Raw genomic sequence first — 23,815 nt, 5'->3', positions numbered from 1 at the left:
CGGAAGTTCACCTATAGCGTTAGTATGTTAGCTTGTAGCATGGACCAACAATAAACGTGTGTATGCTAATGTATGGTTGTAACATTACAGGCAGGTCAGCGTAACGTTACACACATTCTTGGTAACCTCTTTACTACAGGGAATATGCAGTTTGGACAATAAGCTGAAGGACACTTTAGGAGTATCAGAATAGCAAAATGGCAGAAGCAATGATGGTTAAAATCACAAGCACATTGTATGTCTTCAGAGATGTCATGGGAAGTGTAGAGTGCAGTGATCTGCAGGTCCTGTAGTAGGGTGGCGCTTCGTGCACGCAGTCTCCTTTTTCAATTTCTAACCAGGGCAGGATTATTTTTAGCTCACCTTTTGTCAGGGGACATGACATTTTTCTGGTTTGGCTCTTCATGGCCAATCTGCCTTCATTTGGTTGGCCAGGAGGACATTTTTTTTCTGGCACACACAAGTAAGTTGTGGTGTGTAACCGAATCTCAAAGTCAAATTTGGCTGGCTCTTAAAAGAGAGCAGCATGTCTGCTTAATCTCGTGGTCAGAGGACCTATCCATCGATGATACCATGCGGATACCACACATGGACTTGCATCATTGCCTGGGCAAGAGCCAAATGGACAATACAAGCAAATACATTAATGGTGGCCAACATTGTGTGTATAAGGCTACATATTGCAGATCACTAACTGACCTATTATGTCATTGTTTAACTTTTTTGTTGCTTTAATAAGATCAATACATACTTTACTATGCTTTTCTTATAGCACTTAGCTATGCACATAGAACAATGCCTAATTGAGGTTAACAAATCCTTTATTTTGCACAGTTAGCTATGCTTTTTGCAGGTACATAAAGGAGGCAATAAATATTATTACCCACTAATTAACACGTACTACAAGGACCTTACTCTCAAGCGTTACCTCAATTAATAAGCTATGTATTTTAATTACAGTACATTACTTGCACAATGTATGTGTTAATTGTAATGATAAATATGAAGTACAGATGATCAGAAAGTGAGTTTTTACAAATAAGGTAGAAGATCATCTTGACCTGTGCATAGCAGAGTGAAAGAGTAACTGGACTCGTTCGGGAAGGAACTTTAGAGAGTCTCGTATAACAGTATGGTGGTGCCAGCCAAACAACCTAAGAACAATTCTGCAAATGTGAGGCACAGGTTGGCAAGAGTTTCAGGTATAATATAGTCTCCTTGAGTAATAGAGCCTCCAGGTGAGATAAAGTGACAATCCTATATTTAATTCTTAACCAGTCAGAGACGCTCAGTGTCTTTCGTGTTTTGATTACTGACATATCAAGAACAGACAGAAGAAAACCACGACGACAACCAGAACACACCAACACCTATTGGATATGGAAGTAGTTTAATAATAATCAGAGAAGGGATCTGCTGCTTTTTCAGCACTGTTCGATTTCTGATGGAAGTGAACCTGAATAAATGGTATAATCAACACCGCTGGGCTCTAGAAAAGAGACACACAGAAACAGAGAACAGGTCAGAATACACTCACCATAATTAAGGTAAAGATCCTTAATAATCAAAGTGTTTCTCTTTTATAATTTAGTGATCATGTCTAAAGAATATTGACCCTAAAAGCATCCATTTGTCCTGCTGTGGTTTGATGTTCACTGCAGGGTTGAGCAGAAACAGGTCTGATGGGAATATACATATACAGCTGCTCCAAGTGATATGCCAATTGATACGACCAAGCCAGGTGATAACTTGTAGGAGACTGTAAATATGCCCTGGCGTTTCATTTTTTCAAATGTATGACATAATGACAATACTTGTTATTGCAATAACTAATTTATTGTTATTAACAATTACTTGGGGAAATCTAAATTGGGATAAATAGGGAATAAAAACTCTACTTTTTAACCCAGAGGACAATCACTTGGTTATGAAACACTTGGATCATGTACTGCAAGAGCTGTTCCGATAGTTCAAGTGTACTTGTCTGTTATGTTGTTGATAGTTTTTAAAACTCCGTTTCTTTAAATCTAGTTAGAAAATAGCTGTTAATACCTTTTTTTTAATGAAAACAGCAGACGCAAGCCAGCACTGCTGATGTCTTAGGTTAAGTGATAGTAAAGTAAATGTCAAAAATTAAAAAAATTAAATGAAATTGAATAAAGTAGTAAAGTCTATAGTGTTCTGGATATTGAGGGATATGTTGTGAAATATTTCTTACGCTCAAAGCATTCAGGGATTTGGAGTTTCCCATCGATGCATTGGGTTGATACTGCATAGCCACATTTCCTGGCCTTGTCCATGCAGTAGACTGAGACAATCTCCTTGTGTAAGACTCTGTTAGGACTTAGGTCTTTGATCCAGATTTTTTGTCCTTTGTATAGTATCCTTCCTTTCTGTATGCCAACACTGCAAGGAGCTGTATGTGACAAGTAGAAGAAACAAAACACATTATATTTCATGAAAGTGTTGTTTATGTGTCCCTACACAGGAAATTGAGAATGGTTAGCTTCCTATAAAAGGGAGGAGGAGTTTATATTAGATGGCAACTGACAGTTTAGGTCAAATGCAGAGGCATTGAAATGACCATTTCAATTGTGAAAAGCATTTCCAAATGTATATACACTGATGTAATGGTCAACGCAGGCAAGAAATGAGTCATGGGATTGAAGTAAAGTTGAAAGGAAAATAAATGGAAAAAGGCTGGGATGGAATTATCAACACCAAAAGTCCCAGACTGACTTGGAAAGAGGAACGCATGAATCCAAACTGAATGAAAATGATCATATGCCACCCTTTTTTTTAGAACTAAACAGCTACAAGTATGTCTCATGTAACCGGTAGTATATGGACCCAAATGCAACACACAAGATTCCAGAGAAGTTTGACTTTTTATTTCAAACTTAAAGGCACAGCAGGCAGAGTAAGACAGTGTCAGGATCAGAAGGCTGGTGGGTTTACCGGGAGTCAGGCAAGGCGGGCAGAACAGGGACAGGCAGGGTCGGCAACAGGAGATCAGTCCGGGAAAAAGTGCTGGAGAGTCTGGCATGGAAAAACCGAAGAACAATCTGGCAGTGTGTGCCTGGGAGGCAGGAGTCTAAATAGTGGCTTAATTAATGATCAGCAGCAGGTGAGTGAACAGGTGAAAAGAGTTGTGCTGATGAGGGGGAAGTGCTTGATTACTGATCAGCGGCAGGTGAAGGGAATTAGGCTGAGGGAGTGACTGACAGGTAGAGTGAGGAGGGTGTGAAGCTGAACTGTGACATCTCAGGTCCTTCACCTATCAAGATCACCCAAGAAATGCGGCTATCACCATCATTTGTAATGTAAAATAACGGTAATATTGGTTGCAGCCCTACAATGTAACAAATTGCTGTAAAAATACAAGAAATTCTCAACAGCAAGGTACTGTTCTTCGTAAATACAGTTGAATACAGTTAAATCCAGCAAAAGTTGAGGCCTTGGAAGAAAAAAAAAAATAACAGCAGCTACTGTCCAATCTTGCAGTATACTACAGTATTTTTTCCTTTTTCAGTTGACTAAGCCCGCCCCTTACTCTTCAACAGCACATGGCATCAAGTATCTACTGCTTAGTTAGCACATAGTCAACCTAAAGAAAATGAACATAAAGCTTTAGATATCATAGACCGGTGATTTTATTCAGGATGGAAGAATAATAATAAGAGGGAATTTGAGAAGACGATTTTCAACGGACTCTGACCGAAGCACCGAAGCAGACCGAGCACCACCTGCTGCTTCAGCTCGCCTACAAACACGCAGCGGACACCGTCCATCCTGCCCCTGTGGCTCACTGAACAAGGTAATTGAAATGTTATCAAAGTTAGCATGACCGTGTTCAGTCATTTTGTGTTGAATCTACATTGTATTGTACTGATTTTTTGCCGATAACGTGATTTGTTAACTGCATGCTAACGAGCGGTGCTTGCAGTAGAGCGACTGCTGCAGTAGCTCACGCGGTTCACTGTGCATACGTGGTGACCCGTGTGTTAGAAAAGAATGGCATGCGATCTACCGGCACTGCCTCCGCGATCGACGTATTGGGCACCCCTGCTCTTGATTGACAACATATCGTTATTTTTTTGTTGTACCGCGTTACCAGCGAGAGTTATTTCATTTTCATAGATACCTGATTGAATTTCTCAGCAATTGAATCAACAAGCTGAGTTAATATATATATATTTGATATGGTTTCAGAACATTAACTATAATTGTTGTCTGCATTAGTTGCTGGTGACGCTGGATGTTAAGCATTGAAGCCACGTCGTCTGTGAAGGCATCCAGCCAAGCTTCATCACGTTGCTGCTGCGGTTTTCTCCAGCTACGATGTGTTCAACTTGCAATACCAAGAGGAAGCTGCAAGGACACTGGAGTTTGTTCAAAGGTAAATCTTCTGCAGTCTTAAATATTGTTTGGATATTTTTCTGAAGGTTAATATGTTGCAACATGATTGAGCTTGTAGCCTTGATGTGAGAATGTGTAGAACAAAAATCAGACCTTGTATGTTCACATTTTTTACTTATATGACATATTCACACATATGTTAGATGAAAATAAGATTATTCTCTCATTGTTAGTAGACACAGATGTCAGAATACTTGTAATTTGTATTTGTTTATTCCAATGGGGTTCAGTATTAAGTGTGAATACTCTTTACATACCACACCTAATATGTATATGCTTTCTCTGTTATTTAGGCGCTTCATTGGTCTCAACCTGGAAAGGGGGACAAAGGCCAACCAGGGGAAGGTGGTGTCCAGAAAGAAAGGGAAGCTGGTCCAGAAGAAGGCAGGAGCTGTCAATCCCCATGTGGCCACCCTCATAAAAAACCTCCTGGACTTTGAGTGTGGCTTTATGTAGTCCACAGCACATCTCCACATAGGAGGAAGGAGAGATAGCCCACACTGCTGGTGTTCCTTTTTCCTTTTAAAGTAACAAGTTTCAAAATTGCGTTCTGTTCAGTTCTATCGAGTTGTCTCAAACGTGCAGTTCCAGATTTGTTCTTTAACTTGCTTTCTATTACACTAATGACCATAACTAAATAAAAAAGTGATACTGAAGGCGGGGTACATTTAGTAAACTATAAGAGTTGTATATAGATTGTTGAGAATCTGTTTAACATGATGCAGTGTTCTGGTCTGATTGTATTGTACAATAACGTAATTACTGACAATGTTTTTTGTTCTAATTTACTTTAATGAATACAATTTTATATGGTGCTTTTAATATTTGTATTTTGCAAAAATGTGATCACTGTAAAATTGTCAGTTATTGAATGTGTTTGACACTGCATTGGCTTTAATAAAAGCTTTTTAATGTAAGGCCATCTCTTGTTTGAGTCGTTTCTATGCTCGCAATTTTAAGGGGTTTTATTTTGAAATGTAACATTTTAAATCATGAGCTTCTAGCAGTGTCATACTGTAAATACATTCTACGGTAATGAACTGTTCATGCATTTTCTATACAGCACTGTACTGTCATACTTTTTACAGTATGAAACCGTTGTTGCACATTACAGTAGGTATGCTGTAGAATTACAGTTAGAAGCTGGAGCCTGTAGCTGCCAGCTCTTTACTGTAATTTAACGGGGACATTTGTTACAGTGTACCTTTGCAGGATGGCTTTTTAGACCAATTCCCATCTTGCTGACAAATAATCTGGAGGTTTCCTTCGAGCACATAGTCCCCATTGCAGCCATATTTGATCGTTTCCATGTAGTCGTAGTCTCTTGGGTCGGTGCTTGACATGTAGCCTTTGTCAATGTTCCCCGGTGCAGGGCAGGTCACCACTGTAACAGGAGTAATTTATTCCATTCATTAGAGAGACTCTACTAAGGAAAATGTGGCTATACATCATATAGTCGGCCACTAAATGTTTTCATATTTATACCAGGTGTCTGCTAATCATTCCAGTTAGAGTGTATTGGGAAATGTCCCCTAGAGATAATGAAAACCAGAGAGTGGTGTTATTGCATCTAATTTGTTATTAGTGTGTCTTTTCAGCACCTGCTGTTATATAGTTATTGCCTTCCAGCTGTACTCCCAACAGTGGAGTGAGAAAATCCCCCATATCCTCCAAAACTGTTTTGTAGTTTTTCTTTTTTCCATGAAAGAGATTTCACATCGTGCCTAATAGCCCATTATTGAAATATTCACCAAATCTCATATTGTATTTGTCTTATTATTATAACTTTTGTTCGCATCATCAGGCTTGTTGAAGTGTCACAATGGTATAAAACACGTTTTCAGTGAAACTTTAAAGCAACGGTTGTGCTCAGTAAATACTTCTTGCAATGCCACATTAACTCTTCTTGGTATTATCGCAGCAGCGCCTGCTTTTAAACCTTCATACCTCGACATTCAGGCGTCTTGGTCCAGTGGCCGCTGACAGAGCACTCTGCTCTTGCGTTGCCAAAAAGTACGTACGGAGGCAGACACTTGTATATCCCTCCAACGCTGTAATCAGTGGTGTTCCCTCTGATCATCTTGTCATAAATTATCATCCCAAACTGTGGGATCGGTGCAAGACCACAGGTCACAGCTACAAGAGAAGAGACAGAATATGCCCAATTTATATATGTAATGCATGCTTGCACTGTGTAATTTTTCTGTTGTGTATAAATATGTGTATATTTCTTATATCAGTTTGCATTTACAGCAGGGCAAATTGACTAATAGCTTAGTTGCGGTACATTTCTTGATACCAAGTAAAACGTGTTTTCACATAGGGTCAGAATCATTCAATTGTGTGCCTGTGTTCTAAGGCCACAGAAAATCCAGTTTTATGCTTTGTTATTTATTTTCTGGCCTTGCAGAAGGATGCAATGGTTTACATACGGTTGCACTCTGGTACTGTTGTGCTCCATGTTCCATTAGCAAGACACACAGCAGCACGGTCTCCAGTCAAGGTGTACCTGTGCAGAGCAGTCAGATCATTTCAGTTCATGCTTAGATTGCAAATAAATACACAAAACACATGATGGTTGTCTTAAAGGAACAGTGTGTAGGATTTAGTGCCATCTAGCGGTAAGGTTGCAGATTGCAACCAACTGAAACTTCTACCGTGTACCAAGCGAGTAGGAGAACTATAAGCTACTTGACAGAAAAACAGAAAAACAGGGATGGCCCTATTTGGAGCCAGGGTTTGGTTCTGGGCTGCTGAAAAGTACCTGCTCCGTATGTAGCTGTTTGTTGTTCCTCTTATTCCCTTTCAAGTAGATCAAAATGTTGCCTGACAGTGTGCAGCCTGTTAAGTATTTTGTGTGTGTATATGCACACACTTGCTCCCTCTTACTCGTAACTTGCCAATGTTGGTAAAACAGATCACATAGAGATGAAATATTTGAATTTATTCAATAAAAAGCTTGCACTTTCAATGCCAGGAAATCTCTACTTGGCACGTGGTCTCCGCCAAAGTTAGATTTGAGGTAATCATTTTGTTTTCAGAACTTTCAAATCCATAATTTAATTACAGAGTTTGATTTATCTTTGGTTTATCTTCACACTTCACTCACAGGATGACGTTGGTTGCCTACACTTTACTCTGCTCAATAGACCTGTTTGCTTGATTAAAGGCCTTCCATTTGCATTTCCAAAAAGGCCACCAGTGTATTAGGGACAGCAAGGTGGCCGAGAGAGCGAATGACACGATGAAATTCAACAGGATGTTGTTGCTTTACCCTTCATCACACGTATAGTTAATCGTACTCTGGAACACGGTATCCTCATAGTACAATTCTCCATTAGACAATGGATCAGGATTGGGACACCGTTTTGCTGCAGGAGAGAAAACAGTACAGAGAACATGTGTGAATTGAGGGTTTTGCTATTCAGTTATTCTGTTATGAATAATGAAAACACAAATACCAATAATATTATAGATGAGGGTACCATAATCACAATTGTTCACATACTTGATAAAATTCTCGCCGCAATATATTAAAGCATTGCATTTTTCAATGCCACATCAGAAATAATCATGGTAAAATTGAATTGAAGTGTATAAATTTGACCCCAAGTTCTCAGAGTAATGGAGACCCACGTATGCACATTAATCTGGTTTTCGTCCATTCTCCACTGTCACCGCAAACAATCTTCCGAGGGCCCGACACGGGGGTATATCCCCGTTTACAGGACAGCGTTAACTCCACACCGGGGCTAAAGTACCTCTGGAGCCCATCCGTCTCAATGGTGGCAGCCAGCTTAGGCCTGAAACACACTGCAAGGACAAATGGCTTTAATGATGATTATGTATAGACCCCGTTAATTACTTTGGAAATGAATATTCCAATAGATTAGATTAATAGAAATGATCCAGCCTCAAAGCATGACAAGCTAATGAACATTAGCACCTCAGGAGTTACGCATTCAGTCTGATCTTGAAAGCCACGTGTGCTGAGCCAGAAGGAATGTGTGTGTATGTGTAGTTATATACTGTATTTGTAGTTTAGTTATCATATAATTATAATACTGTTTTTTGTTCACGACAAAAATGCGTTCAATGCAGCAGGAGCTACGTCTACTGGAAGTTGATTATTCTGAAGGAGTGTCTAACTGGGGCTATACTTGGTCCACTTTTCTGAAACAGGGTTAACTCTATTAAAACAGGGTTAACTTAACTCAGGGTTAACTCTATTACACGTTGATGTTGACTATTCAAACAGTATGACTGGCAACGCTGGCATCATTTGACAGGGAGCGAGTAGCAGAAACTTAACAAAAAAATCGAAATCTAATTCTATAGCGAAGATTACAGCGTATTTCATAAAGACAGAAAACCTTTTTTTTCCCGGTCAGCTTCACAACATATTGAAACAAACCATCTCAAACGACACATGAAGTGACATAATTGCCTTGTAGGCCTCCAAAACTAAACATGGTCATTACTACTTAAGCAAATGCCTTTAGAATCTGTTTCTTGTAACATGACCTCACGCTAACGCCATGAAAACAGCAAAGTAATGACTGTGAATGCATGCAGTTCGAGCCATGTAAAGTTTAAGAAAGTAAGAAAGCAAATACCATTGTCTTGTTCGGATGTAGCGGTGGTAAAATATACAAATGGACACAGCAGAATCAAAGCCAGCATGCGTTCCATCCTTTGTAGAAATGTACAGACGCTCCTCTGTTCTTTCCTGTGGTCTCTGCTTCAAAACACTGAATCTCTGTCCCCTCTTTCACTGCTGTTTGTGTTCCTCTAAAAGTAAACAGATAAGAGCAGCATGAAGTAACTGCTCACTGGTGATTCTTGTTTTGTCCTCTGCTTCTTTCTTTTTTTTTGAGTTTTGCAATAACAGATCGTAATCCTCGTGACATTTTACTGGAAGTGAGAAGCTCCAGCAGGGGACTTTCCCTTGTTGCTGGAATATTATGAAACTCTATTTGGCCCCATTTAGCTGTTGCTCGAATCCTATTAAAGAGCAGACATGCATCAAAACATAACAATCTAATTTCGGTTATGAGGTGTAAGACTGTTTATTCCCAGAAATGTCCCTTTCACACCCCACCATTAACGTCTGTGACGTGCTTGGTGCACTTTGCAACACATGAAAGAATAAGAAAAACGCTTCTTACAGAGTAGATGTGTAGCGAGGGCAATTGGCACTGCAATCTCAGCACAAATATAGAGATAACAAAGAGTTATTGCGTTCAATCTTGGAGTGCGATCCTTAGAAAGAAGTGAGATCTACAAGGTCTCTCTCGGTGATCAGCGACATGTTTGATATCAATGTCCAAATTGAAACAGGTTGAAGTAAAGTGATGAACACGTATCTCTACCTTTTTACAAGTTTGCATTACCAAAGCTAAACAGCATGTTGTTACTTTGCACTTTAACTGAGCTGAGATCTACAAAGCCAGAAGCTATGAACACGCATGCACACAAACTTTATTAGCTAAAGGTGGGAAGTTAAAATGATACATAAGTTTGATCTTTTTATGGGCTCAGCCTTTGGGTAATTTCGTGTCACTGTCTTGAAGGTATTTCACCACTCATCACTTCATCAGTTATACTAAGTACCTCTGTGGGTTGCTCACACCGTGATATCCCCTAAGAGTGGTTACGGTCACATAGAAGTTACCAGGGAGATCAGATTCACATGAGATTCACACATAAGGCGTGAATTGGTATCAAACCTCCGAGGAAATTATGTAGGATTGTGGAGACACATAGTTCATATCTTCAGTTTTCATTGTAACTGCAGTACTGGGTATGTATGTTTAGTATGTATACTGGTATGCATCAGCGGGTTGAAAACTACACAGGTTTACTCAGACTCTTTCAGGCCCCAAACTTTTATTATTAGCTGATAATGACAGTCACAAGAATATAAGTGGCTCCTGTCTCTGTAGTATGGTCCAATTATTGGTGTTATGCAAGTGTTCTGTCAGTGTAGATGGGTTTCCGGTCATCCTGTTCAAAGTTATGCAGGTCTTGCAGGGGGTGAAGCAGCACACATTGCGATTTCTGATGGAAGGGTTTTGGCCCTTACGGTGTACTCCACCTTGCCTGGTTCTAAAAGCAAGAAAAACAAAGGCAGATGTATTACAGCAATCATCAAATGCATAGCTGCATGGAAACATCATGGGCTTCTCCAAAGTCATGTAATGAGTGATCTGATTTATTGTGCCCAAACTCAGCTTTGAGTCGAATATCAAGAACCTGTCCTTGTCTAATGTTTACTGTTATCCTTGCTGTTGAATAGTGTACTCATTACATTACACAATGCTGACCCCTGCTTATTGAACACCACAGTTCAAGTTTCATCTAGCATTAAAAACAAGCTGGGTTAAAGGTTTTGTATCTGTACATGTGTTCATGGTGCCTAAATTTAAAATCTAAAAGAGTTTTGAGTTAGATTTAGCTGTCAAGAACTCACCCACAAAGCACTCTGGGATGGGGAGGGTCCCATCGTTACAGGTGCTGACCACAGGGTAGCCACACCTCTCCGCTCTGTTCAGACAGTAGAAGACAACATGTTCTCCATGGAGGACTCTGTTGGGTTTCAGGTCTGCGATCCAGAGCTTCTTGGCATTGTAGAAGATACGGCCTCTTTTGATGCCAACTGTGCAGGGAGCTGGATGGGAAAAGCTCATTTTAAGTAACCGCGGGGCTGGAGACTCTCTCCTTGTGTATGGATACTTGTGGTTTACTAATGGACTGCTGATGTAGAATCATGAATACATGAATTTAACCTGAGATTAGTTTTCAAGAACGGATTTTCTCACCTCTGCAAACTGGCTTGGAAGACCAGTTTCCTGAGTTTTGGCACGCTATCTCAGCCTCTCCATCCAGAATATGATGATCATTGCAGGCATACCTAACCTTCTCCTTGTAGCTATGTTGTCTAATCACAGCGAAGGTGATGAAGCCATTTGGTATGCCTGTCGGGATGGTGCAGCTCACCTCTGGGATGATCACAAAGGTGAGGAGGCGTTATTTAGTGATTAGAAGGATGGTCAAAGAACATGGAGAACATGGAGAACATGGAGAACACGGTCACGGTCTGCGCACCTCGGCACACCGGTGGCTCAGTTGCGCTTCCATCAGCCATGCAGGATCCCCTTTCAAAACTTGGTGCCATGCGTTGGTTACACTCGTATGTCCAGCCTTGCCCATACATGGTGGTGCTTCCAGTAACTGGTTTATCAAAGGCAATCCTTCCATCTCTTGGTGACTTGGGCAGTTGACAGTTCACGGCTGTAAGAAGAAAAACGGTCAGGCTAGAACTCCGCTGCATTTCTTCGTTGTTAGCCTTTAAGGTGCAATATACGAAAATAATAATCTTTCTTACATAATAAACAAGTGCGTCAATAAACAAATAGAAGTCCAGCTTCCTTATCAGATAAAAAAAAAGACTTTGGATGTTTCACTTGCTCTCTATTGGACACAAAGTCTGTTAGCATTTCCACTGCATATATTTTCCTCCAGTACCTTTGCAGAGAGGCGGTGGATTGTTCCAGGTACCATCATGTAAACACGTGCTCTCATTGGCTCCTTGAATGACGTACCTGACAAAGTTCACATCATTCTCACATATAGTACTGACACACCTTGTGATGATCTGTTTGGAACTGTAAACTGACTTCATTTTTTATCTCAATCAATCTTACCCGTCATCACATGTGTAGTTAAGCACACTCTTGAATGGAGCTTCTGTCCTCCCCATTGCTAATGGCTGCAGAGGTCGAGGGATTGGGCACATCTTGGCTGCAGAAGAGATGGTTCAATACTACTGTATATACGCACATCGTAGCAGCACCAACATGTGAGTCACTGGAATATTTTTACGGTCAGACTATATTGGACTAAATCAGACTATATAATACCGATACCCCTGTATTTTGATAAAACTGCTGAAAACCCTTATTTTGCACTTATATTTTGAAATTTACTGTTTCCTGGTCGATATATTCCGAAGAAAGCTGGACATCATGGAGTAAAATAAATCCTGCTACACACTGGGAAAAGATTTCTTCACTTTTCTTTTCTTTTTTGTTTCAGATTAGCAGGAGCCTAATACACAAGCCAACTTTTTCTCCCGCCTTGCTCACACCTTCTACTTTTAGATGGTTGTAACAATTTAAGAATTACAGCTGTTCTAGTATTGCACTGCTGCATTGCTTTGCGAAAGAGGAGAAACACTGCATTGTTACAATGTAGTAGAGTGAGAGTCCAACACCCCAGTAAACTCACGGGAGCATGCCAGGTCTGACCGTGTCCATTCTCCTGTGCTGGTGCAGGTCATCCTTCGAGGGGTCGCTGTCGACGGCAAGTACCCCCTTTCACATGTGGGGGTCACCTCCTCTCCCAACTCATACAGATGTTTTAGGGTCAACTCCTCAATCCCGTCGGTGACGAGAGGACGGCCACATACTGGACCGGAAATATAATTTAACAAATACACAAGGATTCACAGGAGTAATGTTCAACAACAGTACGCAGTGTAGATTAGAATGTCAGGGATTGCTGTAAAGGTTGCGCACACGTTTGATGCTTTTGATGCAACCTTGTACAAAAGATACATTAGACAAAGAAAATGCAAACAGATAAAAGACAGTGATTAAAAGTCAAACAGAAATATTTGCAGCACATGACGAAAAGCAGAAAAGAGTTGATTCATGCTCAAAGACAAATAAAGCGATCACCCTGCTCTATTTTACCGTTCTTGGATGTTACAGTTGTGTATAAAGCCACTTGGCAAAGGATCAGCAAAGCCAACGCCGGAGCCATCTTCTCGGGAGTGAAGTCTTCTCAGTGGAGCCAGCATGAGGGCTGCTGCTGGGTAAACGGGCCCCTCATAACCCGCTCCAATCAGATGCCAGTACAAGCTCCTATTGATTGAGCACAAAGGTCTTAACTCCTGCATATTTACCCAGAACTGGTCGATAACCTTGATTTTGTACAAGAAGCCGGCAGCATGATATTTGAACTCATAAATAATGAGGGAGAGACTCCCAAGACACTGTACAAACACACACATGCATGAACACACACTCTCACACACACACACACACACACACACACACACACACACACACACACACACACACACACACACACACACACACACACACTCATATAAACCATGTATTGTACTTTTTAGCAATGTGCAATGAGAGTTTGCTCTAATGAAGCAGAGAAACAACACTGTGTATGTAGCCTACTCTAGCTGGGGTTTACAAATAGTTGCTTTTTGTTTAAATTAGAAACATTTAAGAAGTACAGGTTTAGAGAAAGTTTAAGAAAAGAAGGCAGTCTAATAAAAAAAAAGACAAAAAAACTGTGACCTGCAGAACCACAATCACTGAAATGATGCAATACCTAACTAGGTCAAAGGATTTGTTGAGGAGTAATACTGCTGTTGGTTCAACTAAGCAGATTCATTATTTGAATGAAATACACATCATGTCACTGACAGATAAAAAAGCTCTTGTTCTTTCTGTTTTAGATTGATTTGAGCCCAAAATCATATGCTTTCCGGGAAAAGCACATCTGGTTTATCTAATCTGATTTAATCTGCACATATTTGTCTTTTGCATGAGAGGGGTGGAGATGGTTAGGCTGCTCTGCTGGTCAGTGAACCTGAGGGGATTGGTAAAGTTTCAGAGATAGCAAGTAGGTCAAAAGAGCTGGTGAACTGTGAGACAGCTGTGAGAAAATGATCCAAAATGGCCAAGAATTTAATTCCAGCCGAAACACCAACCACCTGCAGTGGTGTGTGTGTGTGAACGAGGAATCCAGACATATTCATAACAACAGCAAGAGATCTAAGAACAATCGACACAATGAAGCACATTATCAGAGACAAACGGCTTAAATGGAAACTAAAACCATCTGGTTTTTGTTTTATAAATTGTGGTTTTAAAGGACTAGATACACGGCAATGTTTGTGAACATGTGAAAAGATGGAGACAGTTGGTCTACAGTGGTGATCTCATCATTATCCAATGTTTTCTCTATGTAAAGCAACAATTAATTATGAAGAGGTTGCTCTTTTATTATAGATGCATCACAAACACGTCCAGGCTGAGCATTGTGAAACACATGAACACAAAATAAGTTGAAGCGACTCAAACACAACAACTGGATCTGTATTTATGCTTATGTCGCCGAACTGAGCATTTGTTCATACCAATTTCTGCAGAGCGGTTATACATGTGTAATACGCCATGTTTCCACACGAGGACGCTCCACATTCAAAATTCTGACCCGGGACGAGGGGCCCCTTTCCAAAGCGGGCCCTGCTCTGAAGCGTGACATCAGCCGGATTGAAAAGGAGGAAGCGGCGAGGAGCAGCGTCAAGTTACACGAAGATATGACCTACTCGGACCACGAGAAGGAAGTGTGTCTTAGAAATAAAATAGCTTAAAGTAGGCTTTAAAGACAGAAGCGTGCTCTCTCTGGCGTTTGGATTGACTGAAAGGTATTGCTCCACAGGCTTGGAACTAGGATGATATGCAAAGGATATCTGCTAATTTGGCCAAAAACCCATTGTTTTAACGTCCACTGCAGACTTCAGAAGACCTCAGAAATAATCTTGCAATTTAGAGATTCCTGTTTATGACTTGAAGGTTGCTAGTTAAATTCCTCCAAGGAGCTGAACTTGTGAATATGATCTACAGTACTTTTTAATAGTAGAAGACTTAATATGCAGAAATGTTTCATGTGTTCTTTCCGATGAAGGTTGGTAGCTGTCGCTTTCATGTATTGTTTGACAGCAAATGGATCACGAAGCCCTTTGAGAGATTAAAGGCGGCACAGATACAGGGCTACACTGAGGACACTTGTGTATTTTACACTCAGTTTATTAGGTGGCTGAAGGTAATGCAGCCCAAAGCCCTGTAATAAATCCTACCTTCACTAAGGATATATAACTGTTTAAGAGATCTGTTGTTTCAACTTTATGGCCTGTGGTTTGTGGTGCGCTTGCCTAATACTGAGAGGTGAATATTTTGTCTAACTTGTTTGATACAAATGGGGTGCACGCTCAAACACAGCCTTTAAAAATGTCATCATCATTTTATATATGATCATAAAATCAAAATAAGTCATTGCAGGGCATCTCTTTTATGTTGCACAGTTGCTGGTGTAGACTAATTCCTGCACAAAAAAAGGCTTGACCATAATATTGATTAACATTAATATTTAGGAAAAAATGACCCATACAAATTATTTTTTTGTATTGATCCAATCGGTGTCAGGTCCAGTTCAGCAGCTGAATTCAGGATTGAGAATCCTATTCACTATACGCTACAACGTTTTTCACTGACTGAAACTCATGCCCCTCCGAAAGCTATTTATAAAATCAGAGCTACTGTCTTGTTTATCAACTTTGCTGTCACTTTTCAACAAACTGTAGTCATCCTGGGCATGCACCAGCTTGGTGTGAAATGTGTAGCAGGGTATTTTGTAGAAAACAGAAAATACTTTTATTTCGAAGGTACGGACCGGATGTAGAACCTTCCCGCTGTGGCTAGCTTGGCAGCGTGCTGAGCTGTCAGTGGAGACTGCAGGCAGGGAAAGCCCTCAGACAGTAAGTACAGTGTCTCCGGTGAAGACCGACGCCCTGCGCTCTGCTGGCTCGACACTGAAGGCTGCGCCTCTAAACGGACCGGGAAACACTTCAAGACAGCAAGACCGAAGCTGTAGCGTTGCGTTGTTTGTAAGGGAGGACATGGCTGATGTAAATTCAAACGAGTCGTCCACCGCGGACGTGGCGAACAGGTTCGCTCGCAAAGGTGCTCTGAGGCAAAAAAACGTCCACGAAGTGAAGAACCACAAATTCACAGCCAGGTTCTTCAAGCAGCCGACTTTCTGCAGCCACTGCACCGACTTCATCTGGTAAGCCTCCCGTCTCCCACCTCCACCCCCCCCCACCTCCTCCTCCTGACTGCTGCCTGTTGCATATTGGTAACTTCAGTCGAGTATGCTCGATGATGCAACCCAACTTCATGCTAAGTTTTCCCTTCTTAATCATGCGACCTACACTTCTCCTGCAAGAGTTGAAGTGACCCGGACACGTTTGTCACAAAGTCGTCAGTTTTTTCCTCCTCCCGAGTGGATTTTCCTCCAGGGAACCCACTTTATGAGATTTTGTCCCAAGCAATCCCATATAGGAGGAGTTATTCTGTTGTTTATGTTATTAGTGTAGCACTGGCACAATAAGTGTTTGCAGGAGAGGGAGTTACACTTATGTTTAGGGTTGTGGATTTAGAATACATTCTGTAAGTGGGGGAAAAAAAAGAAACCCAGTGGGAAACGGCGGCAATTTTCATCTTTGTGTGACTAAGTGGCCCCAGTAACCCCTTTTGTGAGAACAGCATCAATGTTGCACAAACATAAATGGACACATTTCTGCATTATTGGCAATGTGTCAGTCTCGAGAGGCAACTATATGACAACTGTTAAAAGTCCACTTTTCTTGTTGTCTTCCCCCACCGCATTACTGCTGTGAAAGTGCTCAGATTGGACCTGATCAAAGTCTTTGGATGACTAATATGTTCCCCCTTCCTGGCATTGAGTCGAGCTACTAAAGCCTTCCGTCCTGTTTTTTTTTTTTTTTACACTGTAGGGGAACAAATGGAGCATGTATTGCTAAAAAGCTCTCGTGTTGCTGCTCACTGGCTGGATTTTAAGGAGGCGCTTCACCAACACTGCAGAGAAATGGCTCAACATGTGCACCTGTGGTTCAGTTGAAGCACACTTGAAGTGGGCCGTGACCTGCAGAGGTGTTGCCTTTTTATGCTGCAATTCTCTCCATTGGTGACACAAAGCATTTGGAAAGTCTGACAAAACATACGTTTTGAGAGTACGCAAGACAGTCCCGGTAGTTTACCGTCCTGTGCTCTTCCAGGTGCGAGTGTCATCTCAGGCCCTTTATTGCCGGTAGTGTTCCAGCGTGACCTTTGCCCTACCGACGCTCACTCCTTAGCAAAACAAAAGCTCAACGCATAACTTTGAGGCAACAACCTGTTGCTCGGTTTTCTAGATTTCAGAAGGGAGCGTCTTTATGCTTCACTGTATGGCCAAAAGTATGTAGGCTTTCTGTGATATTTTGGAACCAGGCTGCGGTGAATTGTTGCCATTCAGCCGCGATAGCATCCGTGAGGCAGACAATGATGTTGGCCGGTAAGGCGCGGCTTACCGGCGGTGTTTCTGTTCATCCCAAAGATGCTGGATGGGGTTGAAGTCAGGGTTTCGCACGGCCCGTCAAGTTACAACTGGGGCAAACTCAGAAACTCTTTATGGACCCTGCTGTTGGGCCTTCTCTGAAGCGCACCGTTTTCCAAAATGTCACTGTGTTCTTTAGCATTAATAAGTTACTTCATTAGAACTAAGGGGCTTTTCCCAAACCATGAAAGACTGCGGGAGTGTCCACATATTTTCGGTGTGGCGTGTCGCTACAGGAGTCGTTGAGAGTATGATGTGTTCTGAAATATTCATTTGACTGGTGAGATGACAAGAAATGCTACCAGCTAAATATGAAAAAGCTCAACAGCAGAAGCACATGATGAAACACCCCGTGTCTGGTGTGAATGAATGAATGAACGGATTTTCTGTGTTGGTGTACGTGTGAGTGAGGAAGAGTAAGACAACCATTTAATTCAGTCTTCTTTGCTTTCACAGGGGGTTTGGAAAACAAGGATTCCAGTGCCAAGGTAAATGCATAATTGACTGACATCTGACATCTGACATCATTCACATGTAATGAGACCCTGACCACGTGTGTGTGAGACATGCAGAGTGTGTTAAGTGTGTTGAGTGTAGGCATTTGTCTGCTTCTGGACATGTACTCCGTCTGTTGGAACGTCTGCCACATGAACCGCCGCATCGACCCATTTGTTCTGGGAGCAAGTCTCCGGTTCTACCGCTGACCTGCGACGAAGATGCCGAGAAACAGCGTCTCGATTTGTTTTGCTTTTTTCGCAAGCTCGGCATTATTTGTTTACCCACAGTTAGGGCAGTGTTATTGTGGCCATACTGTATCTAAATCAGGTGGCCTGAATGAAATGAGCCTTGAACAACATTGTGGTGTTTTTTTTTATTATTATTTAGCAAGCAGCGTAGAACCAGAGGTTTGTTTATTACGGAGTCTAGTTCTTTTGAGCTTTTGGCACGGTGCTGAATCCCATTTAAAATGTTAATTAACACAGTGGTAATTGGAATTGAATGTGCTATTCAGCCGTTTATCTGTCAATAAAGTGCCTCCTAATAAGTGAAGCTTGTTAACTACTGACTACAGGTAGAGAACAGTTTGGCAAAAAAGAGCCGAATGAAAGTGTGTTTTGTTAGAAATGGTGTGAGCTGAACGACGGGTGAGACTGTTTTTTTTTGACACCTCTATGTGGGATTACGGACACATCTAGTTCCCCACCTCGCCCCCCCCCCCCCAAATCAAAAGCGTCACTGAAGGTGTATTTCCCGTCAACCCGCCGTGTTGAGCTTCAGCATGCACCGACTCTCAGAATTCCTCATCTAATGTGGAAACGTTGGGGCTTGCCAAAGTCGGACTCTGATGGAGAGTGCCCAGGTTAACGGTGCAGATGATGTTAAGCTGATGTTGCACTCAGACATAAAGTCTTTCATGTTGTTTTAGCGCTAAAAGATTCCAAAAGTCAGCCTTCAGCATGGCCGTCGCTGATCTGGAGTTCAGTCTTTTCCAGGTGTGTGCACGGACCAAAAAAAAAAGTCACTTTGACATTCTGGACACACTGGCTTTAAAAATCTTCCTACTTAAATATTTGATCACAGGCATTTGTTTTACACGTGTCATCTCTTGGTTCCGAGAGCCGAGGCAGTACCACTTATGATCAGATGTCATCTGTAGCAAGTGTGTTGAAAGTGTGACATATTTCACCAGAGTAAAAAAGAAAGCATCCAGAACAGAACAGAAGACACTCTCTCTCTCTCTCTCTCTCTCTCTCTCTCTCTCTCTCTCTCTCTCTCTCTCTCTCTCTCTCTCTCTTAAAGATAAACACTTCGCAAGGCCTTCGATCTCAATGACTCAGAAGCTGCTTCCTTGAGATCTTCCCAATCATCGTACGAATACATTTAGGTGCTTCGTAGGCACATGCATGTTGACTACTACAAGCCCCAACACCCACTCTTCTGTGTGATCTCCTCTCCTAGAGGTGGCATGCAGTCTGCTCTCTAGTATTTGCTCCCCCTTGGGTGAAACCGGGATCCGTAATGAGTCAGTCCAAGGTGTCGGGAGTGTTGACAGCCTAACATGTTTATGCATGATTATCGTCAGCGTGTCCGCCGACCTCCCCCTTCTTCCTCAGCTTTAGCGGCGCGTTGTCATTTCCATCCTGCCTCGTTTTACCCGCTGCATGCTTTTCACACAGGAGACGATGAGCTGAAGGATTAGCAGGACGTCAGAGAGACGGTGGGAGAGAGGACCGACGGCTCAAAAGCTGACCGCTCCTTCTTCTTCCACCATAAATAATGCGTGCCTTATCAAGATGAAGGCCATTGCAGCTATTCAAAAAGAAAAAAAGCCCTCCCACCCGACTTTATAATATCTGTTTAGCCATTAATTATTCAACTTAAGCTTCTAGAAAATGAGGGTCGAGCGCTCCAGCAGAGCCAGCGAGCCTCTCAGCCACTACTTGAAGTGACAAAGTAATAAACCGGAGAGTGGCCTTTCTCTAACAAGAGTGACATTTCATTTTCAGCCCTGCAAATGTCTCTTTTCTAAGAATAGGGTGGGCGGCACCGTATCACATCACACGTGTAGTTTATTGTGAGCTTGAAATCGTAATCCGAGATTTTGTTGCACACATTGAAGCTCGTTAAATGTGTTGCTCGTGTGTGGTTATTTTTGAGAACATTTTGGGATCGGATATGTATAAAAACACACAAAGACATAACGTAAGTACATAACGTTTCTACTTAAGATTTCAAATCGATAGTTTAGTAATCATTACCTTCTATAGGCTGCTATATCTGTTAAAAAAAAAGAAGTCATATCTTTGGGGTTTGCATTGTTCTTTGACAAAAATCTAGCAATTTAATTATGTCATCTCGGGCCTTTTTTAAACATTTCGCAGCTTTCACACTTTTCTGGCATTTTATGGACCAAATAATGAGTTAATTAATCCAGGAAGTAATTGTGTTGATCATGGAGTTATTTTGATGCAAGTGGAAGAAATGTTAAAATGACACTTGTAAATGAAACATTAGAGCAGAGTTCATTTTAAAGAGAGTTAATGTTGTGGAAACAAACAAGCCTATCAGTAGCCAGCTTTAGATGCTATCTGCATTGTGAACTGTCCGTCCGTCCGTCTCTCTGTCTTCACCTGGCTACTTTTCCTCTGGAGTCTTATTTCAAGGCTCTGGTGCAGCAGGGTATCTCAAATTAGTTTAGTTGACATTATAATACAGCCGGGCAATCCGTACGCTCAGCACATTCACTGTTCAGATCCCGTGGGCCTGGGTTGGGGGTTAGGGTTTCTCATTTTGGTCTTCATCTCTCCGGGTTCTGATTTGCGGAGGGTTAAGCCGACAGTGTAATGCTTTTCCTGTAGCCTCACCTTCATTCAGCCAAACATATTCATAGCGAGCGACATGCTTCTGTCGGCCACTGAGCATCCCTCTTTCAGTGTTTGGGGGTCAAGTGCCTTCTTCAGAGACACCCTCTATTGAAAGAAGTGTGAGTGTAATATTCATTCCTTGCTCCAGATTGTCTCGCTAATCCAGGATTTCTGCCACAAGGTGACTTTTCGAAACAGGATGGAGTTGGTATCTTGAAGCCTTTGTGCCCTGCCACCCACAGCATCGATCCTATTTCAGATTTGATTAATTACAGGTTTTTTTACTCCATTTAACGAGATATGAAGCAGGAAATCTTGATTTAAGCCTGTTTACCTTTATACCGTGACGTGGGTCTAGTTACAAAAATTCAGTGGTGCATGACCAGGTGCTGCGGCAACTTGTGAAGCCTTGGTGCTACGCACCTTCACGCCGAGGGCCGCAAAAAAAACATGATCAAAGTTATATATACTCCCCTTTTTCTTATGTGCTGATCCGATCCGTGACTCTGATCCGTGATACGACCCGAACCGAGAGTTTCATGATCCGTTGCACCACTACTCGTAACAGATCACTTCTAGAGTGTAGACGCTTCTGATGGATTTGTGCTCGCTTGACGGCTCCTCGAGAAGAACCTCTGAGTTCCCCAGTGCATTGGATGTTTATTGGCCGACTATAGATGCCTCGAGGCCTTCCAAAGTTCCAGAAAGGAAGCTAATAAGTATTTCTGTTGCCTCCCGAGAGAGAAGACTACTTGATGGTGATGGATTTTTGACCCCTGTTGTACCCTGCTAGCTAAATGCAGTTGTCATTCGTCACGATTGTATTTTTCTGTTGTGAGAATCCAAAAACAATTCTAACCAACCGGTTAAAAAGCAACGACAATGAAATGGAGATAAAAGTGCAAGGATGCTTGACTAAATATGGAAACAGAATACTTTATGTACATGAAAAAGGTGAAATATGTACACACATATATATATATATATATATAATTTAGAATATATAGGTACCGGATTATTGCACAGGGATTTGTTTCTGACACAGTATGACTGATTCAGTGTTCATGAGAGTGACGGCCAGTGGAAAGAAGCTGTTCCGGTGTCTGGTTGTACAGTGCTCTGTAGCACCTACCAGAGGGGAGGAGTTGGAACAGGTTGTGTCCAGGTTGTGATGGGTCCGCGGTGATGTTTCCTGCCTCTGGAGATGTACAAGTCCTGGATGTAAGGCAGGCTTCACCCGCCAAATCCCATCAATACACAGTGTCTTTGTTTACCTCGTGCTGTGCAGTGTTTGGACAGTAACCGGAGCATCCTAGTACACATCCGCCACTGTGTCATTCCAACAAGGCCCCAGTTGACAGGCCATGGAAAGGTAAACTTGGAGTGGCCGCCGTGTCTGTCTCTGCAGGCTGGCACTCACATTCCGCTGTAGCTGCTCATTTTGGTTTCATCTCCCCATGTCAATTTGCTCAAACAGCACACGCTTCTCGGACAATGTTTTTTTTTTTTCTGCTTCATCTGAGCTGCGTTAGAAGCCTGCTTATAATGCCGAAGGTTCAGCACCCTTGCAGTGTCCATGGTGGCCAGGAACACGAGGCAGATTGTGCACACATGAGTGTTGACCGGTGACTGTAAATTGTGATGTATGAAGACATCGAGACCTAATCGGCAGCCAGCATCTGACGGCGCCACAGCTACAGCTCGGCAGATTTGTTGGTCATACAGACAGTGATACATCGGTTCTTGCTTTTATTTCTCCAGGGAGTTACACAGCCTGTAATAAAGTCCATCTTTTCATGATGGTTTATTACAATTTCAACCTCAGGTGGCCTGAGATAAACCACGCTGATGTGTGCCTCAGCGAGTAATGCTTTTACGGTGACATTACTGGAAATAGTGTATCTCTGCAGTTTAGTAGCCAAGCAGCTACTTGCGTTAACAAAAAAAAGTTACATCACTAGTACACACAGAGTTATTCAAATAGATGACAGTACCACAGCTTATTTTTCAGGAGTAATGTCCTGAGTGTCTTTCATCCAATGGAGCACAGTTATATTCATTTGGTGGTGTAATAGCAGCGAGCAGGAAACTAGCCAGCGTTAAAACTCTCAGTGATGAAACTTTGAAGTCCAGCGGGACTGTTATGATTTTCATAAGTGCCCCTCCAGATTCTGGCCTTGCTAAAAATGAATTTCAATTAGTTCCACAGAAAACTTTCTCCAGCTTTCTGTTAGCAATGTGTGTGTTTGGTTGTTGATTTATTTGCCCACACAAATATGGGGAAGTGATGCAAACTTTTAACAAAAACGGGCAGAGCTGGAGCTCCGTCTTTTCATTATTGTCACAGTTTCAGGTATGAAAGCCTTAAACCCTCTTTTTCATGCCGTTATTTGGCCTCCAACAAATTATTCTGAGAAGAAATGGCCTGTGACAGACACATGAAACTGTTGACCGTGGTCCTGGGATTCTCATAAGCCCTGAGCCATGAGACCGCAGGCCATCCTGCTGCATCTGGCCGACTGGCCTTGCCTACGTTCATGCCTTCCTCTCTGCTGTAAAGCGGCGGTATGCTTACAACAAAGAAACAGATTAATTGCTAACAGCTTTGATGCTAACAGCTGCATTTTGTTCACGCAGCTTTTATAGTTTCTCCATTCCTTCTCCTTTCATCTGTCTTTCTACTTGTTTCTCTGTCATTTATTGGGCTCACAGCCAGAAATCTGCCCTCAGCAGTGCTCTCTGCTCATGGGGCTGCTCCTACGTGG

The 23,815-nt window shown here is 41.9% G+C and overlaps 2 protein-coding genes across 5 annotated transcripts in view; one reads left to right on the top strand and one right to left on the bottom strand.

The window, feature by feature from the left end:
- Positions 1–1,424: 1,424 nt before the first annotated feature.
- On the bottom strand, positions 1,425–13,245 carry LOC306696562 (sushi, von Willebrand factor type A, EGF and pentraxin domain-containing protein 1-like; the record flags this gene model as incomplete). Its single annotated transcript, XM_079160216.1, has 17 exons — positions 1,425–1,489; positions 2,219–2,416; positions 5,624–5,803; positions 6,367–6,555; positions 6,852–6,928; positions 7,694–7,790; positions 8,056–8,232; positions 9,036–9,157; positions 10,052–10,062; positions 10,451–10,527; positions 10,892–11,089; positions 11,241–11,420; positions 11,527–11,712; positions 11,947–12,023; positions 12,126–12,222; positions 12,709–12,888; positions 13,176–13,245. 17 exons carry the CDS (start codon positions 13,243–13,245, stop codon positions 1,425–1,427), a joined length of 2,181 nt encoding a protein of 726 aa, XP_079016342.1.
- Positions 13,246–16,077: 2,832 nt separating this feature from the next.
- Positions 16,078–23,815, top strand: part of LOC306695990 (protein kinase C alpha type-like) — a 129,691-nt gene continuing 121,953 nt past the window's right edge. For all 4 annotated transcript variants that reach the window (XM_079159462.1, XM_079159461.1, XM_079159460.1 and 1 more), the window contains exons 1-2: positions 16,078–16,356; positions 18,142–18,173. In XM_079159462.1, the coding sequence (XP_079015588.1) occupies positions 16,190–16,356; positions 18,142–18,173 (199 nt within the window). In that variant the 5' untranslated portion in view covers positions 16,078–16,189. The remainder of the gene's footprint in view (positions 16,357–18,141; positions 18,174–23,815) is intronic.

The sequence above is a fragment of the Pholis gunnellus genome (genome assembly GCF_910591455.1).
Source record: "Pholis gunnellus genome assembly, chromosome: 5".
NCBI classification, from domain to species: domain Eukaryota; kingdom Metazoa; phylum Chordata; class Actinopteri; order Perciformes; family Pholidae; genus Pholis; species Pholis gunnellus.
Note: the sequence above shows the minus strand (reverse complement) of the source record. Positions and strands in the feature narration are given on the sequence as shown.